Consider the following 11719-nt stretch of genomic DNA (forward strand, 5'->3'; position numbering starts at 1 on the left):
ATCTCTGGAAATGACCACATTCTGCCCTCTTGGTCATTTATTTTGTCTTGGAAACACAACAGGCCCACTACCAGGTCTTGTGAATCTGTATCTGAAAGTATCAATATAGAATGAAATATGAGTACTTTAGACCATTATTTACCTAGGTATGCTCATGCATTTTGTAAAATGCCCTATGGAAACTCCCCATAGGACTTTTGGTTACCCAAAATGCATACTGACAACTTGGAATGTATGTCAGGGGTTCTGATATAGAATGACTACACAAAATATGGAATAATTACACAAAAGTCTCTATTTTTGCCTTTTCTTTGTTGGTTCAATGTGTGTGTATAAGATGGGGCTATACATATGCACAACTAATATTGGATAAAACAACATGAATATTCCATTTCTAGGGATTTCTGTGAATATTTCAAGACCCGATAATATGCTGCATCTACTAATTGCTACGTGATATACACTGCAGTTAGAAAGTAGGGAAGCACCAAAGGGGGAGGAGGGCATTTTAGATTAAGTTTAATTGAGACATAGTAAGATTAATCTGACAATGTAAAGCACTATACAGATTGTACATGAAAAAGGTTGTCATATTAGCCCTGGCAGCAAATGTAATTTGCCAAAGAACCAAAGGTAGGCACAGTGGGGGAAACAAATGAGGTCTGCTGTACTGCTGACCATCTCTATGAATAAATAAAAAAACTGTAAATTGTCGTTTTACATATTATAAGCCTGTGTTTACCCTTCTATATATTTTTCCAAGGTGCTCTCAATTTGAAGATGAGTACAAAACCTATTGGTACAAAACCTATTTGGCTGTAGGTCTAGTTAGTATTGCTTTGAGGATTACTTTCGTGACACAATAATGCCACCAGATGGCGCGCCAAAACAGGGATTTAATCGCCACAGCAAACAAGTGGAAAACTCCGGCTCCAGAAAGTCCCACCATGTATTTGTTCAGCCTGTGCACAGTGCACTTAACACAGGCGATTTCACGAATCATCTTGTCTTTCTGGCTGAAGCGTTTTGTCAATTAGAATCTGCTAGTTTAATGCTTGGAACAAATATGTGGTAAGACCGTTACTTTCTGACACTGTTGTTATCCACCTCTGTCCATATGAGCGAGCAGAAACAGCACATTTAAGAAACTTAGAAAAAGGGGTTAAAATTGAAAAACAACCATGTGGTTGCATCACTTGTTTACTCGCCCCTATGATCATGAGGTGGACGGTCACCTTTTGGCCAGACCCCAGGCTGTTATCTTGTAGCCCATTCTGAAACATGGACATAAGCAGTGCAAATTCTCTATCTTATGAAGATTTTGTGGATATATTTGGAAACGTTGTTGAAAAAAATCCTCTGATAGCGGCCGCGATATGGTCACACCGTCCATTTGCCAACTTGTCAGAATTAGAGGCCCGTATTGTTGAGTTCATCGACAAGCTACCGGAATCAGGTATGCCTATGTATTTGACCGTTTTAAAAAATCCTAAATAACATTTCATTTCACACCCTAAGGGCGTTTCTTCTAAAAATGTCGATTATCAAGGCCTTAATATTAGACTGTGGGGCTGAGCCTTAGGGATCATGTAAACTTCACTCTAACATTAAGGCTATACATCTATAATTATGTGGGCTAATTTTAACTTCACCTCGGTGGTAAACTTGATCAAATGTGTCTGTCTCGAGCACAGGTAAAGAGGGCATTCTCAGGTGTCATCCCGACCTGGCGGGCAGGGATCTGCAGAGAGGGACGTTAACCCGAGACTCGCAAGATGAGCAGAGTCAAGCCGGCATGGCCTCACTGACTCCCGAGGAGACCGCGCGGATGTACAGGCTCAATACCGAATATAAGCGGCGTTTTGGCTTCCCATTCATCATATGTGCCAAAATGAACAACAAAGCAGCTATTCTGCGCAAGCTGTCCGAGCGTTCTGGGAACGACCTCGCCAAGGAGAGGGAGTGCGCTATTGACGAAGTTAAAAAGATCTCTAGCCTCCGGCTCCGCAACCTTGTGCTGCCTGACACTCAACACAAGTTATAACTCTCCGTTACTTTAAGCCTAAACAGGCCTTCTCACAAAGACTCATATAATCCTGTTGTTGCCGTTATAACAGGTCACGCAATGGTCAGACGTAGGTTGATGAATGTTATACAAAGTTATGGGAGACCTCTTCAAGTAGTTTAGGCATATAGGCTATGTCTCTGTCAGCAATAAAGTATTGAAGATGGATATTGGTTATGGTTATGCTTTGGCACGAAAATGCCACATTCCTCATATAAAAACTAACGACCAGGGAGCGCTTTGTACATTTTATTGGATTAATCAAATATTTTAAATAGCCTGTGTGGAATGAAAGATGGTTATTTTAGAAAGTAGACTTGATAGAATATTTAAATACAAATATTAATATTACATTGAAATGTATAAACAAAATTACAGGAATTACAGGATACATTACAGGATCAAAATGATGGTATTTCTTTTGCCGACTGAAAAGTAGGCTATTCACTAGTTTCACACAAGGAAGCGAAGTGCTGTGTTCTTATTTGAGACATTGAACTCCAACGCTAACACTTCAGGACTGCTCTTCTGTAGGCCTATGCATGTGTACACTGCCCTCTGTCGTCAATACAGTATCCTATGGAGATCGGAGGTTTATTCATGGTTACGTACTGGCCAAAAGTCTCCTAAATGGACGCATTCTCCAAAGGCAAGGTTAGTCACACATGATGCGCTGGTCAGCAGTATTCATCAGACAGCACTGAGTGTAGCCTATGGTATGTGGACGTGTGTTCTACAACACGGCGAGTCTTTTGTACTGATCTGTTTTTACGCTGCGTCGCGGGGGACCGAGGAACCCAAACCATGCAAAGGTGAGGTCGGTGCCGCCGGGACGCAAGGGTCGTCCTTCAGGTCCGCGGAGGTAATGGAGGAATCCTGCTCGGGGTCCCCGGTCCTTGCCCGTCTCTTGTCTTCCTCTTTCTTCCATTTCATGCGGCGATTCTGGAACCAGATTTTGATGTGTCTCTCGGTGAGGCTTAGCGTCAGCGCCAGCTCCACGCGCCTTGGCCGCGAGATGTATTTGTTAAAAAGGAATTCCTTCTCGAGCTCCAGCAGCTGGGCGCGCGTGTAAGCCGTCCGCGTCCTCTTGTTCTCCTCCACCTCTACCATGTAGGGGCCTGTGGAACATCCCAGCGGGCACAAAAACAGCTAATGAACTTCACTTGTTAGATTCACACAAGGCTGTTCTGTATACTCTGAAAGGGCAGTTCATTTGAGTTTGTCTGCACATTGGAAAAATAGATCTATTTCTGAAATATTTTAAATGATCCCTCACTGTGTGTGTTCTGAGATGACGATCAAGTTCAATCTCTTTATATCTAATCAAGCATTTCTTAATTTTAAATCTTAGTTTAATTTAAATTCCTGAGTCTGGGGTGTATAGGCACTAATTATGATGGAAGGTGACTGAGACTGTTCGTCACTTAGATTAGGCCCCCACCAAAGCTTTGAACTGTTTGAACACATCAATTACATTTCAATTTGTCAGTTCATTCATTAGGCCCACCTTTATTCACGGTTTTATTTTGCACCGGTGTAAGTAATTCATTAGGAGACGTCAGAGACATAGATGTACAACTCCAGACATTTAGAATACGTTTGAATAAAGCACAACATATTCAGGAAAATAAATGCATCAGGTGTTCTGAATATTCAATCACCAGTGGAGTGTTATCTAAGAGGTTTATTTATGTAGTATAGGTTGTACTTGACACGCTGACATTTCCACCAGGCCAAATCCAAAGCATATAGTGGGAAATTATGCTGTTTTTATGGCTGACTTTGTGTCAATGCAGTGACTTAAAGTCCGTAAACTGAGAGAACGAAGGGCTGAAATGCCACAACATCATTTTCTAACTTAAAATCCTTAAACAACTTCAAATGGTAGGACAAAATCGTGACAACGAAATATATAGGCCTATTCTTCAACGCAGTCCACTAATGTTATAGAATCACATCATATGGCACAATTACTGGAAAACATTATAAACTACGTTATGGAGAAATGTCGTCCATCGACGTCTACAAATGATGCACTACCAACGTTTCCCTATCTTGAGAACTAAAGACCATTCAGTTATTATGCCTTTGTGCCTAAATATTTTTCGTGAGCCATTAATTTCCAGACAACCAAAAGAAAAATACACGACAGTGGACATTAGGCCATCTTTAATTTATGTGCCGTTTATCAGACAGGATATGCTATGTTTTAGTGATAAATACAAACTTGCAATATAGCTTAGCATTAGGCCTGTGTCCCACTCAAAACGATTCGTCTGGTGCGTTGCCGAGGTGTCTGAAGTGATATTTTCGCAATTACGCAAACAATCCCATTTCAAGCACAACGCCTTTACAGTTTGAATGGTGGGATTTGAGATAAAGAATTTAAACGACACTCGTTCCAGATAAGCTCACTAAACATTGTGGTTGATATGGGGGAAAGTAGGCATTTGACCTCTCTGACATAGAATTTTTACTAGCACAACTATAAACCCACCCAAAACAGATAGGCCACAGATGAAGTTTTACAATATTAACCAGATGGATATGGTATATTTATGCTCTCCACCAGCTTCGAAATGACTAGGGCGAAAGAAGTCAATCAGTGTGTGTTGGCGTAACTTGCGTCCTGCAGTAGTTTCAATAACTGACAACTGTAATAAATATATTTGGTTGTCTGTGGTTTTCTTGGATATAAAAGTAGGCCTGATCATGTTGTCACATTTAGCATTGTGCCATCTTCAACTCTAATGAACACACACACACACACACACACACACACACACACACACAGTGTAATATTATTAGCCTACTTTTGTCATTTAGCCTATATTGAGCTTTAGTAGTATGCTAATAATTAATAAAATGTATTATTAGCATACTACTAATTTGCTTAGGCAAGCTAAAGTGAAACTTTCATATCCTAAACATGCAGACTAACCAGACAAGAACTTTACCTGTCCACTGTCCTTTCCAAGTATGCGCGTGAGACTTTGTGGACTTCATCCAAGGAAAAGGTAAGTGGTATCTGTTCCGGTCGGCGCAGAGGTCAGGGGGGTCTCCGTAGCCTCCGACTGGATGCAGGTGGGCCGCTGGGGCCTGGGGGTGCTGCAAGTGCTGGGCGACCGGGTCTTCTCGCATGGGTATGCTGTATGAAGCAATATCAGGCAGGCACGTCTGATCAAGGGTGCCCACGGAGGGCGAGGCGTAGACGTGCTGAGTCTGTCGGCCCATATAGAGACACGGTGGCGGGCTCTGGCTGAAGTCTTCGCTCTGCGGTCTCTGGTAGGCACAGGGGTCTTTGTAGAGCTGTGCAGGTGAGTAGAAATGCTCTTCCCGATTCATAGTTGCCGAAGCCCGGGGATTCTGAATCGCACAGGTGCACATGTATATCTCTCCTGCTCAGCGCTGCTCCGCTGCTCTATCTACCCTACCTATACCTGGCGCCGCTCTAGGCCCTCATAGGTGTGTCATTGTCACCATGTGACCTTACTGCTCCTAACTATTGGTTTCACTGTTTACACAAAACGCCAACTCCTCGCAGGTAGTCTGTATTCGCGTCTCCTACGGGCTGCCCCATGGTCCGACAATAATTGAACAGAATTGACCGTGTGAGAAATCAATGCCCTCAGCAAACATCACTGTTTGCTGGCGAGTATAGCAGATACACCTGCGGTGGTCCCAAAAACGTGGCGACAAGTGAGCGAGGGAATCTACAGAGAAAGTCCCATCCCCATGTGAGGAAAGGAGCAATCACTATCAACGCAGTCAGCACCATTACGATGTTCCAGTGAGCTCATGGCTTTGGATTAAAGTTAAACCACGACCACCTGTGGAATTGTTCTCAGTAAAAACCTCGGGTGACTGCAGCTCATGAATGGGCTATGGCTCTACGTCCATGTCAACACAATTCTATTATATAGGTCTCTTATCAATGCTCTCCCGATAGCAAAGAAAATCGATAGGTGCACATATATATAGTTGACTCAGGTTAACAGAATCAGATATTATCTGGGAGACGTATTAGGTCTGTGCGTAAAACGACGAGACAACTAATAAAATCTTGCTGCTCAAACTGGACTGAAGTTTTTTTACTCATTAGCTTGATGAGTATTTCGTGACTAAAAATCATAGTCCACGTATGAGGTAGGTCTAGCCAATTTCAGAAAAATGCAGTTTCATTAGCCTATGGGGCCAGCATCATTAGAAGACCCCCCCCCCATCTCCCCTCACACAGTCTCTCATTTTCTTTGCTGTACAGCCATTAGTCAAGCTAATCCGCGGTCCATTAAACAATTTCCTTCGGTTAAATAAAGAGAGAAGTCTGGTGTAAACTAATTATCATGCAGTGTGGAACAGGACTCACTTAACTCAAGACGCTCGTGGGTAGAAACAGGAGCACCAAAACATTTATGCACATTTTGCGCTGGATCATGCCACTGTGTTCCATCTGCGTTTAGTGTTTTTATTGCAGTTGTAGAACTAACATTGTAGTTATTGCACAGCAAAATCATCTGAGGAGACATATTTTTGTTGTGTCTTGGTATATAGGCATACGACCTATATTTTAACAAAAGTTGTTAAAAAAGGTTTTTAACAAAAGCAAAAGTTTAATGTAGGCTAGTTTTCCAAAATAAAATAAATCTCACATGTAAATAGGCTGTAGGTTAGGGCTATACGTTTGTCAAAATACTAACATAATCATACCTCAGGTAATGATGGAACAATACATATACAAATCATGGCATTCTTGCCATTATAGTCGACCTTAGAAATGTTGAGATTCGGCTAAAACCCAAGCTTGTTTGTACACGTCAGGCAGCAGCACGGCTAGAATGTGAAATAGCCAATAACGGCATATCATGCAAAGCTTTTGAAAGCTTTTCATTTTAATGTGACCAAATGTTTGTGTCCCTTTTGAGCAAACACTTTCCCCCTTTTAATGGATGCTCTCTTCGGTAAAATTGCACGCACAGTGAAAATTTAACAAATAGAGCCTGTCGTCTTTCACCATGTTTGTCAGAACCTCTTCAAAATTATAATGGCACTTTCTACAATATCCTAATGGGGCTAGAACTCTCCATGATAAAGTTCAAGGAAACCCAATCCACAGAAATCAGTGCATATAACCTGCCTTAATGGTGTTTATATATGACTTCAGTTTGAAAAGGAAGGAAACTGTTAACTGATACTATTTTCTCAGTATTTGCTATGCACAACCGGATTTATGAAGCATGAATCAGTTAACGCTAAGATCCGTATATCGCTCAATTGGCATAATGGTTTTGAGTGATACATGATGTTGCGTTGCCCCGTTCCTACGGAAACACTGAATTTAAGCACTGAGACATAAAATCGGATTGCAAGTAAAGTGCATTTTGATATGATACTGCGCGCAATAAACCAGCGAGAACTACAACCCAGTCAGTCGCCGTCTGGAGAATGAATGACTTACGATAAACGTGTTTTTGTGAAAGCTGTAGGTAGGACTTCAATAACTGAGACCGTTGCAGAAATTTGAAAATAATGGCCCTAAATGCATAACAAAGACTAACCTTCAAGAATCACTGAAGACTACAATTCTGCTTAAAACCATTGAAAAGTGAAGCAGTGGAAGCGACATGGGTAAAAGGAAAACAGGACATTTCCCTACGTTTACTGTGACAAAAGGCTTTTCAACTAACAGAACATAAATAGGATATGTCAGCCAGAGGCAGACGTGATAAAATAAGCTTACTCAGTGGCGACAGCCTGGGCATAAGCAAACACCGCCAACAGCATGTAACGACATAGGAATTATAATGGCATTTTAATTGGAATATAAGTCGTCCCAAGAGCAAAAATTAATCCACCATCAATCACATCCAGTGTGTCAACTGGGTATAGCCTTGATGAGGAACAAAACTGTTACCCAAAGATTAATCGAACAAGTAAGCTTTCATAGATACATCATTGCAAAAAAAGTCAACGATCCTACAGAAAATCAAGAAACTTTAATATAAGGCCACAGGTTTTGGCTCATGTGGAGTATTGGCGCTCCCTGTTGGAAAACAGAACAAACTACATTTACATGTTATCTTATTGCTAAGTCAATGGAGTGATCCGTGGCTGACACCTGTGTTTTGACACTAGACAAGGTTTTGGCAAATCTCTGCGACCAAAAGCAGATCATATGAGACTATAACCTGATAGACACTGCAAATAGCAAGTGTTTTTAGAAAAGTTTGGAATAAGGCTACAGAACAACACTGGCCTATAATATTAGCTTATACACCTCCATGCTCAAACATAGTGCACACACTTGTGCGCCATATGAGGGTCCGACAAAGTTTATGTAAATGTTTCCTTGCGCATCAGAAATAATGTTCAAAAGGAAAGCACAAAATTATAATTTAGGAGTCTTCTCGTCACAGGGCCTTTTGACAGCTGATGGCGTGTCGGTGTTGTGGACAGGGGAGCGGGAACGCCTCCTGTGTGACTGGCTGGGTTTGCGTGAGCAGTCTTTGGGAGAGCTCGAGTGTCTACTGGAGGACTGGCGTCGGGAAGGCGAATATTCTCTAATGGAGTCTCTTTTATGACTGCGCTCTTTGCCCTCCCGGTGGCGTGTGCACTCAGTCCTTTCACGCCCAGATTCCTCGCTTCTTCCGCGTTCTACTGGTGAACGCGCTCTCGAGTGGCCACCAGGGCGTCGCTGGAGTGCTGTAGAGCGTAGAGTGTTGAGAAGGAAGCGCTTGTTGGTGCTCCCAACAGGGCACTTTAACCTGTAGCCAATAACGCATTACGTTTATTAGCCAATAACACTACTACCTGCAATGCTTATCAATGTTTAGTCACAAAGGTATAGGCTAATTGCTATATGATCAGAATTAGATAAATGAGATGTGTCAACAATCAAGCAACTGACCAAACACAGTAAGTTTCTTGCGCTGACACAGTGGCGATATCTGTGACATGTGCATGGAATGTGCAACATTACTACATGTGTAGGCTACAGTTTTCAATGTCATGTCACACACGACGTACCATCCAGCCGGGCCCATGGTGTCCGCCCGTGCCCGGGCTCTGCTTGTTTCACGAAGGAGTTCTTCCACCGCACGTCTGAAAGGGGAAATTTAATGTGAACATCACAATGATGGGTGGCCGTGAAATCCATTTGGCGTCCTACACCCACCCAGAGCGTGCCCACCCGACAAGCTGAATCATCACTAGGTATGCAGAAAGTCCTGCACCTGTTGTCTGGCAGTGCCCCTAGAACAGCTGCAGGTGAAATAGGTGAAATAGCTGCATCAGCGCAGAGGCGCGACTCCTGTCTCGTCATCGCTGAACATTATAAGCCTAATGATAAATTCAAACTACACAATCCCCTCACATTGCCTCTCGGCATTGATAATGCATTGATGATGCATCTCGTCATTGATAAATAACACGTGCATACGAATCGACTACCAAAAGAGCTTTGTTATTGGTAGGCTACACCCATCAACATAATTTAGCAATGATGACATTTTCATCGCCAAAGAAATTCAGCCTCACTGTTGAACGTTGATCTAATCCACCCTTGTTCACAACCACAATTAACAGCTAGTTAATTTACTGTACTGAATATTCGACATACAGTTGCTGGATAACGTTAATTAACAGCTTTACGTTAGCTTGCTATCTAATGTTAGCCCTAACAGTTAGCCTTAGTTCTTGGACCTGCAGCTGGGTCAAACCTCGCACTAAGAGGCTGTCGAAGACAATCTTTACAAACCTCTCCAAGTCGTCATCTTTACTCATGTCTGGATGTGAAAAGATTACTGGGGCGACATCTATTCAGTGCTAAAAACAGTTCTGCGTAATGTTTACTTCAGGTAATCACGGGGCCCAGGACCCGAACTAAGACCCTTGTTTAGGTGACCCAACGATGCCTGAGACCAAAACAAAAAGCACCCTATCTAGAAATAAACCCAGCCTTTTTAAGTACCGTATATCGCCTTGAAATGCGACATTGGGTGTTCAAATTGAAAATAGTGATGGAAGAAATAATTGTCACCAATATTTGGTGAAGAAAAACTTTGAGACGTGAGATGCTGCTCTTTCATTTCAAATCAGGAAACATCAGATAGGCCACAAGGGGCAGACTGACAGCGTGAGCACCCGCCTACAAATCTTTCGCTGTCCGAGCGGGGGGCGGCACTCTACCTTGGATAATACGGGGGCGTTTTGACTGTCGGTTGCGGCTGAAAGGAGGCAAGCTGCGGTGAATGTGATTGAGATTCATAATTGACCCCTCTTGGGGCCTTTCACAGTACGAAGGAGGAGCGACAATAGGTAAAATCAAGTATTTATTTTGCATGCCATCTACATCAACGTCCTCCTTTTGTAGGCTACAATTGCAGCTTTTGTGACATCCGTGCAATTGCATGGTTATGCATGAGGAATAGTCATCCTACCAGGCTGAGGGAAATTTACGGTTTTCTCAATTCAGAACAACGACTGGACGATGCTACCGTTATGTCTGAGAAGAAGCTAGGTAACGCCTTTTCTAGATGTTGTATTCAATGTCATTTTGTGCATTATATGGTGGAAAACAAAACGGAATTGACGATGTGCAAAGGAATCTATTATATTGGTTGCATGCTGTTAATGTGACCCGCCTATAAAGAAAAAATGAAACGCTTGGTTGTGGTGTAAGCGTAAAGCGCTGTCTGCACTGTCGTGTTTGGGTGGTCTGGGGTGTCACTTACAATACACTGAAGTAAGATGGAATAATCAATCGCGTCATTTGTTGATTGGGTCTCTCATACCGTTATAATTTAAGCCTAGCTCGTCCAAATCTCTACATTGCTACTGTACATTGTCAAGAGCATTAAGGATCCGTCTCTCGGTAGAAGCTCAACGACTGCTAAAACCCTTTTCCTCCACGGAGATTTGTTTCATTAAGTGCTTCTCGCATGTAGGCTAATGTTTAGTCCGGACAGATGAGAAGACAACTCCTTTTTTATGCCTCCAGTTCATGCGCAATCAAGAGAAATATGGCATGTCCTGTCACCGGTGCACAGTAGCGTGATGAAATGGGCAATACGCTTTCAAAGGAAAGGCAAGGCCTTATCTGTAGAAAGCACTGAAGGAAAATTCAAGGGTACAATAATATTGTGGCCTTGAAGCACTTCTGGTCAGCCCACACACAGGCGCACTTGCAAACATTCACATGAGATTAAAAGTGCTGCATCAGATAGTGGATTGAGATTTTCTTCTGGATTGCTTCCAGGAGCTATTCAAATTTTCTGTCTTATATAATGCAATATCTCTTCAAGAATCAAAGTGATGTTGCAATCAGTTTGGGAATCAAATAGGAAGCTAATGATGGCTACTGCAAGTTCTATCTACAGCAGGCATGAATTGCTGCAAGTTTGCATACATGCAAAACAAGAAAAAAATATACATGCACACTATTGACATGTTTCACAGGATTCCAACACACACACACACACACACACTCACACACACACACACACACACACTCACACACACACACACACACACACACACACACCAGGGTACACATGATCTCTCAGCTCTCTCCCTCTCTCTCACTCTCTCTTTCTCTCTCTCTCAGACACATACACACACTTACACAAATGCCTTCATTTCTCGACCCAGAGTCTGACT

The 11719-nt window shown here is 42.4% G+C and overlaps 4 protein-coding genes across 5 annotated transcripts in view; 2 read left to right on the top strand and 2 right to left on the bottom strand.

Moving 5' to 3' along the window:
- Positions 1-979: 979 nt before the first annotated feature.
- Positions 980-2233, top strand: urad (ureidoimidazoline (2-oxo-4-hydroxy-4-carboxy-5-) decarboxylase). Its single transcript, XM_042068786.1, has 2 exons — positions 980-1456; positions 1695-2233. Exons 1-2 carry the CDS (start codon positions 1282-1284, stop codon positions 2042-2044), a joined length of 525 nt encoding a protein of 174 aa, XP_041924720.1. The 5' UTR covers positions 980-1281; the 3' UTR covers positions 2045-2233.
- A 36-nt stretch (positions 2234-2269) lies between these two features.
- On the bottom strand, positions 2270-5988 carry pdx1 (pancreatic and duodenal homeobox 1). The gene is made up of 2 exons (XM_042068785.1): positions 5023-5988; positions 2270-3183 (listed from the first exon to the last, which is right to left on the bottom strand). Exons 1-2 carry the CDS (start codon positions 5450-5452, stop codon positions 2834-2836), a joined length of 780 nt encoding a protein of 259 aa, XP_041924719.1. The 5' UTR covers positions 5453-5988; the 3' UTR covers positions 2270-2833.
- Positions 5989-8039: 2051 nt separating this feature from the next.
- On the bottom strand, positions 8040-10140 carry si:ch211-140b10.6 (protein POLR1D-like). Its single transcript, XM_042068447.1, has 3 exons — positions 9819-10140; positions 9089-9163; positions 8040-8826 (listed from the first exon to the last, which is right to left on the bottom strand). The coding sequence occupies exons 1-3, from the start codon at positions 9842-9844 to the stop codon at positions 8451-8453; spliced, it is 477 nt and encodes a 158-aa protein (XP_041924381.1). The 5' UTR covers positions 9845-10140; the 3' UTR covers positions 8040-8450.
- A 130-nt stretch (positions 10141-10270) lies between these two features.
- Positions 10271-11719, top strand: part of lnx2a (ligand of numb-protein X 2a) — a 17651-nt gene continuing 16202 nt past the window's right edge. Inside the window, exon 1 of one of the 2 annotated variants that reach the window (XM_042068444.1) lies at positions 10271-10378. The gene's annotated coding sequence lies outside the window, so the exon portion shown is untranslated. Of the gene's footprint in view, positions 10379-10423; positions 10581-11719 lie in introns of those variants that run through there. The other variant, XM_042068445.1, reaches the window with a different exon arrangement.

This window comes from Alosa sapidissima, chromosome 17, assembly GCF_018492685.1.
Source record: "Alosa sapidissima isolate fAloSap1 chromosome 17, fAloSap1.pri, whole genome shotgun sequence".
NCBI lineage: Eukaryota > Metazoa > Chordata > Actinopteri > Clupeiformes > Clupeidae > Alosa > Alosa sapidissima.